Below are 16,265 nucleotides of genomic sequence, written 5' to 3' on the forward strand. Positions count from 1 at the left end.
GAGTGGTGGAAGGCGGGGGCGTTCCGCTGGCGCTGTGCTGCTGTCTGCGGGTCGAGGACGTCTACATTCTCCCCCCCGATGATTCTGAACCAAACAACTGCGGCGGGGCGGCCATGTTGTTTGAGGTTCGTAGGCACAGCTCGGCCAGAGGAATCATCGCCGCCGCTCAACCCTGACCACCAGCTCCTCTCATTTTATACTTTTTAAATTTTTATAAATTATTCAGATTTTTTTTGTCCTTTTATTCCCACACGAAAGGGAAAGATGGCTTTGAGAAAAAGCTAAAAAATGATAATCAACCACAGAGAAAACATTTCATCTCCGACACAAAAGAGACATTTCTAAATACTCTATGGGTCGACTAGGCTGTGCAAACAAACTACACATTAGAAACTCTCAATAAACCTCACAAGAAGACCAGAAGCAATGACTAGTTAAATATAGTTCTATATATTCATCTATATATTTAGTATATCTAATAAATACATTTGTTGATAGACATAGAGATCTTTCTGTAAACTATTTACATTAACATTTTCTGCAGAAACAATAAATAGCTATGTAGGCAAACATCTGAACACAGCGTGTTCCCACTGAAAAGTCAACGCCTGTTCGTCTCAAACCTTCAGAAATAATCGGCAGGAACATCTTGCAAAAAGCAACGCTCTCAATGCTCCCTGCTACCTCTTCATCATGGAATGTGCTCCAGTCTCTGGACTGCTCTCGGTAGATAGGCTCCTCCCTCCTCTTAATGCCTGGTGAACGGGGCGGTGATGAAGTAGTGCGCACAAATGATATATAGCTGCCCTGATCTACACCAGCGGCTCAGACGTCTCCCAAACCCGCTCGTGACCTTTGACCTCGCCAGGCTCAGACCTGACGAACAGAGCTATGATAAGAAGGATGCTGTAAAAACGCCACAGTCATCAGAGAGAGGCAGAAAAACATCAAACCCACCCCTGAAACCGTCCCACCCCACCCCCCCTCCACTCCTAAAACTGCCCCCCCCCCCCCCCCCAAAAAAAAATGCCCCACATCCCCCCGCCCCTTCACAATCTCATGCTGCACAATTTTTTTTTGTTTTTGTGTCACTTTTTACCTCTGAATGGCAGGTGTGGACAGAACATGACAGGGTGGATACGAGCCTGCCACTACCGGGGTGCTAAGGGGGGGGGGGGGTACTGCTGTCGGCCCAAATCAGTTCAACACGACACGCTGTTATACTTTAGTGTCCCTACGGATCAGTAGACGACGGTTTTTCAAACACTTACTTCATCTTGTAACATCACTGCAACATCTGTACTTGGGGGGGGGGGGGGGCTTTAAGCTTTTTAGAGACAGCATTAAAAAAAACAAAAAAACCCAGCTTTGTTTACAAAAGCTATTGTAAGTGCAAAACACCAAAACACCAAAACACCAGTCCACCGTGAGCGGGGCAGAAAAACGCCCCACATCATGTCAGCGTCACACCTTTGGGAGGACTCTGTCTCGCTGGAGCAATGGAGGGGTGTGTGTGTGTGTGCGTGTGTGTGCATGTGTGTGTGTGTGCATGTGTGTGTGCGTGTGTGTGTGTGACTAAGTATGTGTGACGTTGGGGTGAAATCTCATAAGTGCTTCCCATGGCTCTTGAGGCATAGAAAAAGAGGCAGTGGGATATTGTGTGGTAACATTCTCTGGCTGAAAGTTGTGTTTTTGATGAATGGACGGAGAGGGCGGAGTGTCTTTAAAATCCCACTCGTTTGATTGGTGCAGAGCAGAGTGGGGGACACCCTAGAGACTGACTGCTGAATGTGAGCGGGTGTATTGAAGTCTGGATGGAAGTCGTTGTGGGAATAGAAAGTCCGAAGAGGCCCGGCTGGACGAGAGGCATCAGACTCGGTCAGTCCTTGTATGTATGGAGAGAGGGGGGGGTGGGGGAGTGATCTAAGGGGTGGGATTGGCTGAGGGGGAGAAGAAGCTGGAGTTGGGTCAGTGCCGTCTATAGGCTGCAGCCTAGCTGCTTGGCCCTCTCCTGAGTGTCCTGCAGCAGCAGCAGGCTGGCGCTGGAGTAGCCCTCGTCGCTGCAGCTGCTGCGCAGGCTGCCCCGCTCGTCCCCCGAGTCGCTCACGCTGCTGGTGCTCCACTCCAGGTCACCCAGCAGGTAGTCCGTCCCCTCCACGTCCACATCCAGGTCCTCTGTTGGAGCACAGGAACCGCAAAACATTGTAACAGGTCTGAATGCTGAACATTCGTAATTTGATCAGGTACCTGTACTGGTGCACTGCAAACACAAAGAACCCTGGTACAGAACCCTGGTACAGAACCCTGGTACAGAACCCTGGTACAGGCAGCTGCTGATTGCAGAACTCAAACCTGCATGTATGTGTTCATGATAATGTAGGACAGCGGCTAACCACAACATAAATGACTTTTTTTTAGCTTCTAACCAAACTTTGATATCTTGTTATGATACGAGACTTTATGTAATGTACTGATTATCGTTGTGTTGCTCTCATCTGGATTCACCCGATACATTAACTATTCCACGGAGAGCAGTGGCTGCATCGTGTCTGCGTACCTTGGTCAGAGTCGAACTTGTCGGACTTGTCGGAGCCGGTGCTGTCCATGCGGGTCCGCTCCACCCCGAGCTGCTCCAGACGCCTCCTCAGGTGTCTCCGCTCCCGCTGCAGCTGCTCCACCGTATGCTGAGCTCTCCTATCGCTCTCCTCCAACCTCTGCAGGGCGGGAAGAGAAAAAACACAGGGAGGACGTGTCAAAAGGGTTGCTCTGTGTGTGTGTGTGTGTGTGTGTGTGTGTGTGTGTGTGTGTGTGTGTGTGTGTGTGTGTGTGACACAGACAGACATTTCAGTCACTCAAAAATAACACACAATCCCTCCACAGCGCTCAGCAAATGGATACATTGGTTATTACATATGGACACACACACACACACACACACACACACACACACACACACACACACACACACACACACACACACACACACACACACACACACACACACACACACACACACACACACCTTGATGTGGTCTCTGGCCTTCATCAGCAGGCTGAGGGTGGTGTGCCGGTTAGCGTCTGGTCCCAGAGGAACGAGGGATTTCAAGCGCTCTAAACACAGCCTCAGATGAGCTCGTCTGAGGACAGAAGAGAAGAGACAGAGAGAGACACGGTCAAACACGATCTGTTATTAAAGTAGCTATAATATCACAACAAGCATGCGATGTGTTGAGCCTTCATATCCAACTTCATTCTTGGCCTTAGAAACGGTAGTTCGACTATGAATAAATAAGTAAATAACTCAAGCGCAACTTTTTTCCGGAGCTTTCAACCACATCCCATGGTCGTCGTCTCAGTCGTATCAAGTGACATTAGTATTGAGTTTTGGTCGCATGGAGCCATCCACTCATGAAGACCATGAGATGTGACTGAAAGCTCCAAAACTAACTAGTGGGTGCATCTTGAATTATTATTTTTGATTTTGTTAATGTGATTTGTAGTTGATGCATTAAGCCGTACGTAGTTTACTCGTCATTAGAGACGGGTTATGATGAATAATCTGAATTCTTCTAAACACAAACATGTGTTTTTGTTGTGCTAGGTCAGGGGTCACTAATAGGCAGACCGCCCACCCTGGACCTAAAACCGATGGATAATTGAGAATTATTACATTTTGACGGAGCGCTTTTATTTTAACCGGCGCAGCTTTTCTAGCCTTTACGGCACTCGGTCAGTGGTCCAGGAAACAAACCGACCAATTACATGTGTTGTAAATCACATCAGGTGATGCAGCTCAGCCAATCAAATATGTGTATTCTGACACGTTTCCTGACTCCAGTGAGATGTAGACACACGGGGCTGAGACGAGGAAAGAGAACGAAAGGCAGGAGCATTATTAGTGAGTCAGAGAAGTCGTTCCTCATGACGTTCTCCAAAAAGAGAGAAGTTGTTTTTTTTTTTAAAGTTTTCAGTTATGTCAGTTATTCTTTAATCCAGCCCTTATTTTACTTGAAATGAGAAGAACATGTATTTATGTATTTCTACATATTATTTATAATCCATCCAGTTACATTTGAAAACTGTTAAAATATAATTGGTGTACTTTCTTTATTTGATTTAACGGTTGTTGACGACACACAGACATGTTAGCATCACAATGACGGGCATAAAGGGTCTGAGTAAAGTGTGTATCTGGGATAGCTATCGTTCTATATCTGACAGTTCAATACTTGCGTTATTAATTAATGTCAATAAAGAATTATCATTTTCTCTCTGAGCCACTGTGCATGTGTTTTGGTGCTTCTGCTTTCTGATGCTAGAGCTGCTGCTGCGTGTCGGCGGTAGTGACTAAACGGTTAGGGAGAAGTCATGAGACTCTCCCGTTTGCTTCTTCTGCATTGTAACGTCACTACATGATGATGATGAGGACTTTTGAGGAACCGTGTAAAAATCCTCATTGGACCGGAATTAAACAGAAATGTGCTGAAATCCAAAGAGCGTCTGCGACATATTTTCAGATGGGAGCTCTTTATTAATGTCAGCTGTCCTACGACACAGTTCACCGCCGCTCTGAGCTGGCAGTCGCTGAGGTCCGGTGGGTGTTTGCGACCACTTGACCCGCTGTTACACAACACACACCTCCAGCTCCAGCCTCAGCGGAGTGTGTGAGTGTGTGTGTGTGTGTGTGTGTGTGTGTCAGTGTGCCGATGTGTGCCTGAGCGAGTGGGCGTGTGCACGTCAGACTGGTGTAGGAATGTTTTTATTGTGGCAGCTGAGGGCCGGCTGAAGGAGCTCTTCATCTATCGTCTGCTGCAGGTGATCCTGATGCGAGCGTCACGGCCGGAAAGACTTTATTCAACAATCGGACTCGTGGGGAGAGGGTTAGACTGATTTCACTGCGGGCAGAGAGAGGACACACTCAAATATATTTGCATCCTTTGCCAGGAAAAGACTGGGAATTAAAAACGTCTTCTAGACTGAAACAGGCCCACCAAAACCCTGTGATACAGCACCACCCACAGCACCACCCACACCACACTTAATGTAAACTATTACTGTCATTGAAGCGGGTGTTTATTCTTTATACTTTATTCTAAAACACAGATATTTCATGTTGCATCGGTCCCAACTGTCAAGCAGCCCATTGGGAAAAGACCCAGCGCTCCAGACAGCCAGTCCGTCATTGACCCTCGCCCTTTTACACACACACACACACACACACACACACACACACACACACACACACACACACACACACACACACACACACACACACACACACACACACACACACACAGTGTTCAGCTGCTGAAACCAAGTGGCCGTTTCTCAGCTGACTCAGTCCAAAGGGCATGAAGGCTGCATTACATAACATGGAAATGCCCTCGGCTGCTCCAGCATGATCAGCTGGGTTAGCTGATGCTTGTTAAACAAAGAGCAGAGGTCACGAGATGTCTGAGTGATAGAGAAACAGTACGGGCGTGGCCGTAATGCACGGCGCTAGATCACCAACAGGTTCTTCTGGTTCAGTGAGGCTTCACTGTGTCATTAGATGAGGTGTGTGTGTGTGCAGCCGAAGGCCGGAACCGTTCTCTGAACTTTCCTCTGACCCACTTTGTGTCCTTTTCAAATGCACACGACTGGTCCAGCAGTAAATCAGCCCACTGTCCTCGCTCTCGCCCTCTGACCCCCGTCGGTAGCTGCTCATGACCAGCGTGGAGGCCGGAGTCGTGTTATGCCGACATAAACACAGCCGACATGCTGTGTGCAGCGACGGAGGGGAGGGGAGTCGTACACATTAGGATGTGAATGTGCGTATGGAGATATCACCGGAGAGGGGGATGGGTCTCGTTGCACTGCTCTGGTTCTGCTGGCAGTGGGTCGCCGTGAGTAATTTACTCTCTGCCTCTGATGGCTTTAAACATCAAGCTACTGGTGGGAGGAACTGGCTAAAGGCTGTGAGTGTTCTCATGTGTAATGAGACAAGCTGGTGTCGTAGTTTTGACTTGCTGGGCCAGAGGTGTCTCCACACACTCGCTCATGCTCAGGCCTCAGTGCCATACATTATTCAGGCGGTTCACCGGGCTGCTGGTTTGGATCAACTAGCGCCGGCAAGATGGGAAGCACCGACAGTAACTAATACGTAATAAATTAATTCATTACATATTTGTTTTCTGGCCTAAAATGTCTGCCTGGTGTTACAGCTGTAGCACCGTCTTAAACTATGTAGTAAACGTGTTAATGTGAGGCTGAACGGCGCTGTGTGCAACATGCTAACAATGTCAAGTTTCAGTTTCCTTTTAAACATCTAATTATGGCCTGATTATCCCGAGTACTAAAAAACCATCCCATAATCTACAGACACGTTCCACAGTAACAGAGGAACAGACATGCACTAACACACACGGGACACTGTGACGTACCTGTTCTTTTCCATTTCATTGTGCGTAGACCTGTGGAGATAAAGACACACACATGTGAGAAACCGTGCAGAATAACAAGGCCGCTGCTCACACACTGCGTGTGCCGTCGCAGCGGTCCGAGGCCGTACTGCAGGGGAGGGAGAGAGGCACAAAAGGCTGAGTGGGAGTTTATGAGCAGTCACAGCGAGCTGAGGAAAAAGAGATTCTAAGAAAAACAGGCTGAGCATTCTGATGCCTGTGGCTCGCTCTGTGGAGCGCACTTGTGCTTTTTTTGAAAGACTTAAATACGTGATGAGGAGGCCAGGTGTAAACATAGCAACAGTAACTAGAAACAGAGGCGAGGGACTGTGCCCTTTCAAACTGTGCCTGTAATACTGGGGGGGGGGTTACAGTGCTGAAGGTAAAATGAGAGATGGAGGCGTGATAGGGCCAGCATGACTTCTGCATTGCAGTAGCCTCTTCTCACACCGCCTGTTCAAGGTGTTATTCCACCAAACGGAGTTACTCTGCCGCTGAGCCGGCAAAGACCCCCTGAGCGCTCCTGATCCACCCACCCCGGGTCCCAAAATAGCCCGTCTGCACCTTCAGCTCTGCTAGGCTCGACACCGTCCCATTGCATGCCGGGGCCAAGATCCTCAGAGGTCACTCACACACCCACACCTTGATTCACCTCAGTGTTTGACAGCGTACCGTCAGGACCAAGCTCAGAATCAACGTCTTCCAGTATCGCAATCTCTAAACAATGGGTGTGTGTGTGTGTGTGTGTGTGTGTGTGTGTGTGTGTGTGTGTGTGTGTGTGTGTGTGTGTGTGTGTGTGTGTGTCAGTGTGCATTCTTGTGCAGGGCAGACAGCCGCTGGTGACATAACAGCACTAGCAGGGACATGATCCCACTTATTCAGGCTACATTTCAGGCTCTGGGACACGCCCCCACACCCCCACCCCTATAATGCACGGGTTGCTCTATTTCTATTCCGACACATTACGATTGAAGACAGGCTTGATGCCCAAAACTACATGAAAAAGACCAAAGGTCGTGTGAAACCCACATTTCCTTCAGAGAGGGTTCCAAGTCAGCCTTCTGGATCAACTCAGAGGTAACAACTCTTAAATCACCGTGAGACTGCGATCGTAGATCTGCGATCGTAGATCTGCGATCGTCTGAGAATGACAGTGATGGGTTGTGTCACTTGGTACGGACCGGTCAGGACGATGTCAAGAAAATGAACGACTATTCTAATAATAGGTTTGAGTCTTTAAACTCCGCACACAGTGTTGGCTTTCAATCTTCCCTGACAGATCCCTGGACATAAACTGGAAAACTGAATCGTAGACGACAAGATACTAACGATGAATCTACTACTAAGCTTCTGGAGCGTCGCTGTAGCCTCGCCCGACTCAGCCACACAAGCCCTGAACAACAACACAGGGTGGAGAGTACGCAAAGACTCAATCTGCCTGCTCAACATGGATGGCAAGATCACAGTGCACTGTAGCGGCACAGTGGTGTGTGTGTGTGTGTGTGTGTGTGTGTGTGTGTGTGTGTGTGTGTGTGTGTGTGTGTGTGTGTGTGTGTGTGCTGGTGCTCTCCATCGCTTGCCAGCAGTGAGAGCAGAGCAGGAAGGAGGTGGAGGAGGTGAGGAGAGAGAGGGAGAGAGATGAGGGGGATGGGGGAGTCGCTACTACCGACACACATGCACGTCAGACCCACAGTGACTCCCCTCCCCCACCGCTCACATGCATGCCGTGGTTAAACAACACAAAGTGGAGGAGCTTGTTCCCACTGGGTTGAGTGGCTTCCCATGTATACATACACGGCTGCATCTCAGCAAGTCTCAACGGCATCAAGATCACCGATCATGTCCGATCAAATCCATTGAGCCGTAGTGCTGGTCTGACTATTAATGATCAGGAGCCAACTTCAGGACCAGACCACATCAAACAGTCCCAGCTGACCGTATTCATAACGAGTGTGGCTCCGCTGACTTTGAATAGCAATGAGCAATGGCTGATTAACAGCTCACAGATGATGAGGGAGTTGCTGAAGATAAACTCAGAAGTGCAGATAAGCTAAAAAGATGTAATGGTTTGAGGACAAACAGCAGCAGCTCGTATGTCTACTCGACATGTTCTTAGCATGTTAGGGCATGTTCTGAGCTAAACGCATGTACAGCTTTTATGACTTATTCCTGCTGCATCAAAAGACAAAATCCTGACCAACAGGCTAAACCAAACGTTTGAACAACGACAAGTTCCCCTTAAAAGAGCAGTATGTACACATGTATGTATTTATGTCATTATTCTGATGACTCCAGCTGAGACGATTAGCCCATTTAACGATCAACACTTTTGCTAATCTATCAATCGTCCGCTCTACATTCTCTGGTTGTAGCTTCTCCAACGTGACGATTCTCTGCTTTCATGCATCAGTGTTCACATCTCCTGGTTCTGGACGAGACGTTTGAAGACGTCGTGTTGGACGCTGGGAACCAACAGACGCTATTCACGATGTTCTTAAAGAATCCTCTTATTAACCGGTAGCGCGTATGAAGGTCTGTGTGCAGCACTCTCCTAACTTTAGATCTGCCCACAATATAACTGGATATGTACATTGGGTTACGAGGGGTAACAGAAGCACAGGTTACATGCTTCACATCGTGTGCTCTGTACATCGGATACTTGGCCGTCCAGAGAACACTTTAAGGCAAGATGTTCTTCAGACATGCAACTTTATACAACGTCTACAGGCCGCCATCATAGAGCGGGGCGAGTTCAAGCACACGTTGGGACACTAACTCACGGAGGACATTTACGACGCTGCCCTTGTTTGTACGCACTAAGTGATGGAAGCAGTCGTCTGCTGCAGCTATTTCAGCTGGATGTTACATCGAGCTACACGAGGTAAGAGGCCGATATGAAAACCTCTACATATCCTTCTCTCATGTGCTCTGCATTCATTCCAGTGGGAGATGGATTATGTATAGTGGGCCCTCATAGCTGTTGGTGGTTCAACCCAGGTCTACAATCAAACTGAGTCTTTAAACATCAAAGACCGCATGTGAGAAGTGGGTGTAGTCACTGTCACAGGTTTGTGGAATGCAGTTTTAAAGCCTGGAGTTTGACGTTTCTTTGCACCAATTAGATGTTTAATTGTGGTGTTTTTTCATTGTGCGTATGCGCATAAATACAGGTGGACACAAACGCACTCAAATCACGTAGGTCCTAGAGAGTACGGGTCCGCTGGCGCTACCTTCGATCGTGGAGCTTCTTCATCCTCTCCACGGAAAACAATCGATGCACTCAGAAGCTGTGCGCTTCAAAACCAGTTTCACCAACAAAATGTTCAAACTGCACGAAAGCCAAACTGCAATCTAATCCCGGGAGTGCACATTGATCTGTGGGGGTGTGAATGCAACATAAATCTGTCCCGATATGACTGACTTATAGAACTCTACGTGTGTGCAGTCGTGTCTATTGACTGGAGCTGTCAGGACGCGCTCCCTCGGTGAAATGTCACCCGCAGTCCCCTTGACTGACCCAGTTTGCCTCACTGAGGGGCCCTCTGGCTTTGAGACGGACTGATGTTTGCTGCTGTCACTCAAACGCTTTGAGGAAGACAAGGGGTAGTCAAAACAAGGCCATAACCCAACAGACTCCATGTTACTCTACTTTGAAACTGATCTTGTTTCTACTATCTCTCTTGTCTGCACTCTGCTGCTGTAATACTGTACATTTCCCCACTGCGGAACTAATGAAAGATTATCTTATCTTATCGCAGCACCAAAAAAAAGCAAAACTAAATGACGTTAAATGTCCTAATTTATGATTCTGTCACTACAAAGGACACATTATAAGTGATAAGTGTGCACAAATCAAAAACCAGTCCAGTAAACAATGGATTAAGGTTGCTGCGCTCAGTGGGGGCACACTTGAAGGGGGGGGGGGGTATTATGAGCGCCTTGTTGCAGAGCTGAACCATTATACTGTGTATGTGCGCTCTGGCCACAGGGAGCCGGTGTGCCTTTTTACCTGCTACTTGTGTTTTTCTTGCTTTTGCTTTTCCTCTTCAAGCTTTCCCTCTCTTGGCTGCTGATGAAGGGGGGCATGGAGGCATAGCCGTGTTCGGCTTCTGCAAGCAAGCAAGCAAACAAAACAACATGGTGGTCACGTGTCCACGTATCTGGCAATGCAAAAATACAGCCACACTGAAGAGAAGCACAAATAGAACGGCTGCAAAAATAAGTCTTGTTGGAATTCAGGAGCAATGTCTTGTGTTTAAGTGCACTCGTGGACGGAGTCTCTGCAGAGTCTTTACACCGTGTTTTCTCCCCTCAGCCTGGACAATGATGTCATCTTGAACTGGAATAAACCCCACTAGCAAACCACAACAGAGGGAAAGGAGGGGCCTCCATGAAAACAAGGTGCCCCTGCACATCTGACTGCATCTGCCACATATGCATTCATTCATTCGTTTTATTCATTTAGCAGAGAAAGGAAAAATGCACGGCGTGTTGTTTTTTTTGCACATTTTTGCAGATCACCCAAAATGTCTGAATATCAATATTTATGAGCAACCTATTTTTGGGTCACGTTAGGCGATGCATTCTGCTGTGCCGTTACTCCATTAGTTCATGTAAAAACGTGTTTTTAAAAAAGGGGTAGCAACAGGATTTAAAATAGCTTCAAAATGGCAGGTGCATTAATTAGCATGGATCGGGGGAAGTGATGTCATTGTCATTTTTCATAAAGAAAAACAGAAAACAATACACTTTACCTCGTTCCCTGCGCTCAAGGTACTCGGCTGCTTCGATCAACATCTGCACCATTCCGATCGCCGCCATTTTCAACAATAAAACTGATAATATAAGAATCCGATGAGGGAGATTGTGTGGTTGTACACAAGCTTTAGGTCCTGGACCACCGCTCTCCTTCTGAAGCTGGCTTGCTGTTCTGACAGTTGTTAAAGGTGAGAGCGAACGTTAAAGGGAGTCTGCTGCGGTGTATCAAACGGGCTATTTAACAGTTAAACGTCCTGAATACAGCACCGATCAGTTTACACTGAACAAGCCCCTTCCTTACTGTTAAAACACGGTTCAGGTAACGTCCAGGATCTGGTGCTAGCTGCGGCTAACACTTCTTCAACAGTTGCGGTTGCTTTGGCCTCTTTATTAGGCAAATACTTTGCTTTAAAAAAAATATAAAAAAAAGGTTTTCTATGAAGTTCTTCGAGATCAAATCGGCTGGTAGAGAGAACGGTTGAGTATTGCTCTGTTTGAGAAAAACAAACAAAGAAGTTGGCTAACGTTAGCGCTCGTGACAAGTTGCCAAATTAACGATGAAACCTTCTTTGCTAGCTCGTGAACAGATTCGGCCAATCGGAAAACAGAACCATTGGCTGTTCAGTTGTTGCCCGAGTGTGGAAATTATAGAAAAAAACGAGCTAACGTTAGTTGTCTCAAAAGTTCAACGGACGATGTCGTCCAGCCTCGTCGGCTCGGGGCTGTGTGGCTGGCTAGTTGTGTGCTGGCTTATCGCTGGTCACCCGTGAAGCGTCCTGCTAGCGACTGACATCAACCGAGGAACAAGTGAGTGTTTATCAAACTGCTTCCAAAATAGTGGCTTGTTGATCTGGACGACAGCAAACTACTGTACTCCACCACAAAGCTCCTGTGCTCTGCGATGCGATTGGGTAGTGGGCGTAACTAATCGCGCGCCTATTGGGCGCTTACGCTGTCAACCGTCGAGAGGCTCGCGCGCTGACTTGCCACTGAGAACCCGGTTCAGCCATTTTGGTCCTTTGATTCCATTGGCGAAAGCACACAGCGCAGGAGCCAAAATGAACACAGTTTCCGCCTTTACACATACGTGGACCGTGATTGGTTGCTCTCTGATAAACTCGTCAGCCATTGGCCGCAACGACCACGAGCTAAAGTGACAACGCCCGCTTCTAACAGAAGACACGCCCCTCTGCCATGCTGCTTCGCGGTGTATGGCCATGATTGGCTCCCGTGGTGTTGTTTGTCTTTATTAGTGTTCAGCTATTGGCCAGATTCACATGTTATCTTGTTATTGGTCTGTTGCTTCTCCAATCACAAAGAATGTACCTGCGCAGGCGCACACCCACTGTTTTCCCGAATCATATCAGACTGCTTCAAAATGAGACGGAAGCCCATTTTAACGCAGAGGAAACAAACCTAAACTAAAACATGGGCTAGATGACGTACTTCGTTTACAACTCGATGTGATAATTGGCTTGTAGAGAACATCAAATTAGATTAAATTAGGTGACACTTACCCAAAAAAAAAAAAAAAAACATACCAGCAAGCCACACAAGAATGCATAAACAGGTCAAATACATCAGTCTTTAGATGATCCGTTACTCTAGACTCCATAATACTACCATCACATTCATACGTTTACATATGTTAAATATCAGCGTTAAGACATCGACAATGTTCCTGCACATTATGGCAGATGCAGAATTGCACTTATTTGACTTATTTTTCATAAATCAGGACTGCAGCAACACATTTTTAAAATAATTTTTATTTCAAATAAAACTCCACACACACAGCTGAAGAACACAAATCGTTACTCCTGTCAAATTTCCGACAAAGCTGAGTATTGGTAGGAGACTAACTTGTTAAAAAAAGAAAAAAAGAAAAGTATATACACAATTGTTGCATAACACAAAACAGGTTTGAAACAGCACAATATCATCCACCACCACGGAGAGGAGAACGGAGCTTCTCGGGTGTCACAGCCAGTCGTTGATACTTTCAGGCAATGAAGTCCAGTGGTCTGTTGAACCCTCCTTTTCTGTTCATATACTGCCTAAAAAAAGATATAAATATATATATATATATAAGAAAACATTACATCACTGTTACCCTCGCAACACTTGCAGATTACATCATCGAGCACCAATGGGAGAGCCGGGATCTCAGCATAGAAACACCTGCAGAGGTGATTGGCTACAATAACAGCAGATGATGCTCACAGTGAGCGGACAGAGAAGTTGACGCTTTAAACTCAGCAACCTGACAGACAACTGAGGTTCAGACAATAACTTCAGTGTTCACTGCATAACAGAAACGAGGACTCGTAAAACTATTCAGCAGCTGTCCGTGGCTATAGAGACATTCTGTGCAATCAGAAAACACTCGTTTGGTTGACGTACCTGTATTTCCTCTTCATGCTCACATTGATAGCAAACGCATTGACTGATCCATCAGTCTTCCTCCCCTGTTTGAAAACACCGTTACTGCTTCTCACATGCATCACATCACATATTACAGGTCAAGTTAAATAGAAACATGTTGCTTATTAACAGAATGTAGTCGTCTCTGCTCAACTTCAAATGACATCTGAGAAAGGACTAAACGTGGGTCACACTGCTGGTAAACCATGACGCTTTAGAATCGTCTGTTACAGATACAGATAAGGAGGTGATCCCATGTATTCCGTGATGTTGAGGCATGTTGATGCTCTGAAAAGAGTACCAGAGTCTTGTCCAACATTTCTATTAAAGGAGTTTTCAGTGGCTAACTCAACATCACAGGTCTGCAGCTGCTTCACAGTGAAACATCTCCAGCCTGCTGCATGAGGCAGGGGGAAGCCAGCAGAAGGACTTTACTGCGCAGCAGCTGCATACACCATCGATGATGTAACTACTCTGATACTGTAAGCATTCCCCATGCGTTTGTGGGAATTCAGAGCACCACTGGGATGAATTGGTACACTGAACAGGCCAAACAAGTATGAGTGGAATCCAACAGTATGCCCATCTTCAGTTCAGCTGTGGAGTTAACTTCATGTGACATAAACTGCACCTCCTAGTGGGCGCACAGACTCAGGACACCTTAGTTCTATTACCTTGCTGGTCTCAAAGGAACCGAATCCCATCAGTTTCATCATCTCAATTTCCTCTTCTGTTTTACCCTCCATGTCTTCCGCTGTCAAATTTTGGCAAAAACATTGATGTCATAAGCATAGGAAAAGCTGAATCTACTCCTGAATTCATGTCAAAATAGCAAATAGGGACATAATAACAATAATAATAATAATAATAATAATAATAATAATACCTGAGATTGTAATGGGCTTTGCTGACTTTTCCTTAGAATCTTTGCGCTCCTCAGAGGGGGAGGAGGAGGAGCGATGGCGTCGGGGGGGAGACCTGCAGAGGGAACACGACGACTGAGGTCACACACACTTCTGCACCTTAGAGTGAACAATAGTGTTCATGATGTGCGTACGTCCAGGAAGCCTGCAGATACATGTGCTTGTTCTCAAAAGCGCAAAAAAGAACTCTGAAAAGACGATGACTTTCATCATATATATATATATTCAGCCTAAAACTTTCCCGTTTAGGACATGTTTTTGCAGCAGGATAGCATAAAAGGAATGCCTGCAGACTTATGTGTGTGTGTGTGTGTGTGTGTGTGTGTGTGTGTGTGTGTGTGTGTGTGTGTGTGTGTGTGTGTGTGTAAGTAAAGCAAAGAGTAGAGAGAAGGTGTGAACTCACCTTGAACGTCTCCTGTGAGGAGATCGTGAGCGGCTTCTCCGGCGCTCTCGATCCCGATCTCGAGAACGAGAGCGATCCCTTTCCCTTCGCTTCCTCTCACGATCCCGGGAAGCTGAGCGGGAACGCCTTCTCTCTGCTAGGAAGGAGGAAACCAGATCACGTGAGAACTGGGCCTAATGTCATCCACGTCTAAAACATTCTCCTCTGCACAGTGAATTTAAGGATTCTCTTCTTCACTTTGCTGCAGCATGTTTGAAACAGGCCACACCTGATACATGTCATCAGGTCCAATTGAGTTTTGAATTCTTTTCCAAAGACAATTCAATTCTGCAACTGAATAATTCCAATGGGACTGATTTAAACAGCTTAGTAGAGAAGAAACTCTTACTGCCCGACAAGTGTTGGTGTATATAATACTGTTGATGTAATTAGACACTATATTTCCTTCAATATTTAACTTTTGATTACCGAGTGAGATACAGATGTTCCTTTATGATTTACATGCAGTCCCTGCTTCATGAGGTGCAGTTCAACCAGTATTCTGTTTGTGGCTGAGAAAGTTGTAACACGTGCGTTGCTCCTCGTGCTGAACACCAGATCAATTATTATATGAAACCTGTCGAATGTGTAGACCCTCACTGTTAGCATTGCTATTAACCAGTCAGACAAAACTGAGATAAGAGGATATAAATCTGAGTTTATTGATTGAACAGATGAATATACTCAATATCTCACCACATGCATTGGCCTATAGGTCAAAAGGGTTAAGCTCGTCAGGCTCTGTTGTTAAACAGTTAATATAGAGAAAGAAAAAAAATTGTTGAACATTCCAACTACAAAACCAGTCAAATATCACTACCAGCTTCAAACGCATCAAACCTACAATGAAATGAGCAAACATCTAGAACTGTCTGTTAACGCAGGAAGGCGACAGTGACATGTGACGGTGTAAAGTCATGAAGGAAAGACAATAGGTTAACTGTTGTATTCATATGGATGTTATCTTCCCCGGGTGTAAATCACAAACTGCGCTCCAGGAGCTAAAGCTGACCATACGCAGTGCTAACGTTAGCTAACGTTACATTAGCTAGTTCACGTTTATCTTCTTACCTCGTCTAGGAGGAGTTCGACTCCGGCTCCTTCCCATTTTACCAATAAATAAAATGAGAAATCAACGTAGTAGTACAAACAACACAATTTGAGCTGCAAAATATATGAATTTCGTCGGATTAATGGCTGCTTCCTAGAGTCAGGGGCTCTTTTGTTGTCGCTTCTTGGTCGCGAGCTTCCGGTGACGTTCCTGCAGAAGAGCGCCCT

General features: G+C 46.3%; 2 protein-coding genes across 2 annotated transcripts; both read right to left on the reverse strand.

The window, feature by feature from the left end:
* Positions 1-1,034: 1,034 nt before the first annotated feature.
* On the reverse strand, positions 1,035-12,069 carry mxd1 (MAX dimerization protein 1). Its single transcript, XM_068720721.1, has 6 exons — positions 11,195-12,069; positions 10,450-10,549; positions 6,423-6,452; positions 3,023-3,137; positions 2,558-2,714; positions 1,035-2,175 (listed from the first exon to the last, which is right to left on the reverse strand). The coding sequence occupies exons 1-6, from the start codon at positions 11,259-11,261 to the stop codon at positions 1,979-1,981; spliced, it is 666 nt and encodes a 221-aa protein (XP_068576822.1). The 5' UTR covers positions 11,262-12,069; the 3' UTR covers positions 1,035-1,978.
* Positions 12,070-12,949: 880 nt separating this feature from the next.
* snrnp27 (small nuclear ribonucleoprotein 27 (U4/U6.U5)) lies at positions 12,950-16,246 on the reverse strand. The gene is made up of 6 exons (XM_068721120.1): positions 16,059-16,246; positions 14,949-15,084; positions 14,509-14,600; positions 14,297-14,376; positions 13,602-13,666; positions 12,950-13,255 (listed from the first exon to the last, which is right to left on the reverse strand). Exons 1-6 carry the CDS (start codon positions 16,093-16,095, stop codon positions 13,201-13,203), a joined length of 465 nt encoding a protein of 154 aa, XP_068577221.1. The 5' UTR covers positions 16,096-16,246; the 3' UTR covers positions 12,950-13,200.
* Between the last annotated feature and the right edge of the window lie 19 nt (positions 16,247-16,265).

Source organism: Cebidichthys violaceus, unplaced genomic scaffold (genome assembly GCF_023349555.1).
Source record: "Cebidichthys violaceus isolate CVI_PGR_0920_01 unplaced genomic scaffold, fCebVio1.0.p SCAF_26, whole genome shotgun sequence".
Taxonomy (NCBI): domain Eukaryota; kingdom Metazoa; phylum Chordata; class Actinopteri; order Perciformes; family Stichaeidae; genus Cebidichthys; species Cebidichthys violaceus.

What these genes read in the sequence shown, in the direction of transcription:
- snrnp27 (XM_068721120.1), bottom strand. Translation starts at nt 16,095, where the DNA reads ATGGGAAGGAGCCGGAGTCGAACTCCTCCTAGACGAG. An exon ending in CCTCACAGGAGACGTTCAAG is followed by an intron (nt 14,601 to 14,948) that starts GTGAGTTCACAC and finishes TTCCCTCTGCAG; the next exon opens with GTCTCCCCCCCGACGCCATC. An exon ending in AGCATGAAGAGGAAATACAG is followed by an intron (nt 13,256 to 13,601) that starts GTACGTCAACCA and finishes ATCTTTTTTTAG; the next exon opens with GCAGTATATGAACAGAAAAG.
- mxd1 (XM_068720721.1), bottom strand. Translation starts at nt 11,261, where the DNA reads ATGGCGGCGATCGGAATGGTGCAGATGTTGATCGAAGCAGCCGAGTAC. An exon ending in CCTTGAGCGCAGGGAACGAG is followed by an intron (nt 10,550 to 11,194) that starts GTAAAGTGTATT and finishes GCTTGCTTGCAG; the next exon opens with AAGCCGAACACGGCTATGCC. An exon ending in AATGAAATGGAAAAGAACAG is followed by an intron (nt 3,138 to 6,422) that starts GTACGTCACAGT and finishes TTCTGTCCTCAG; the next exon opens with ACGAGCTCATCTGAGGCTGT.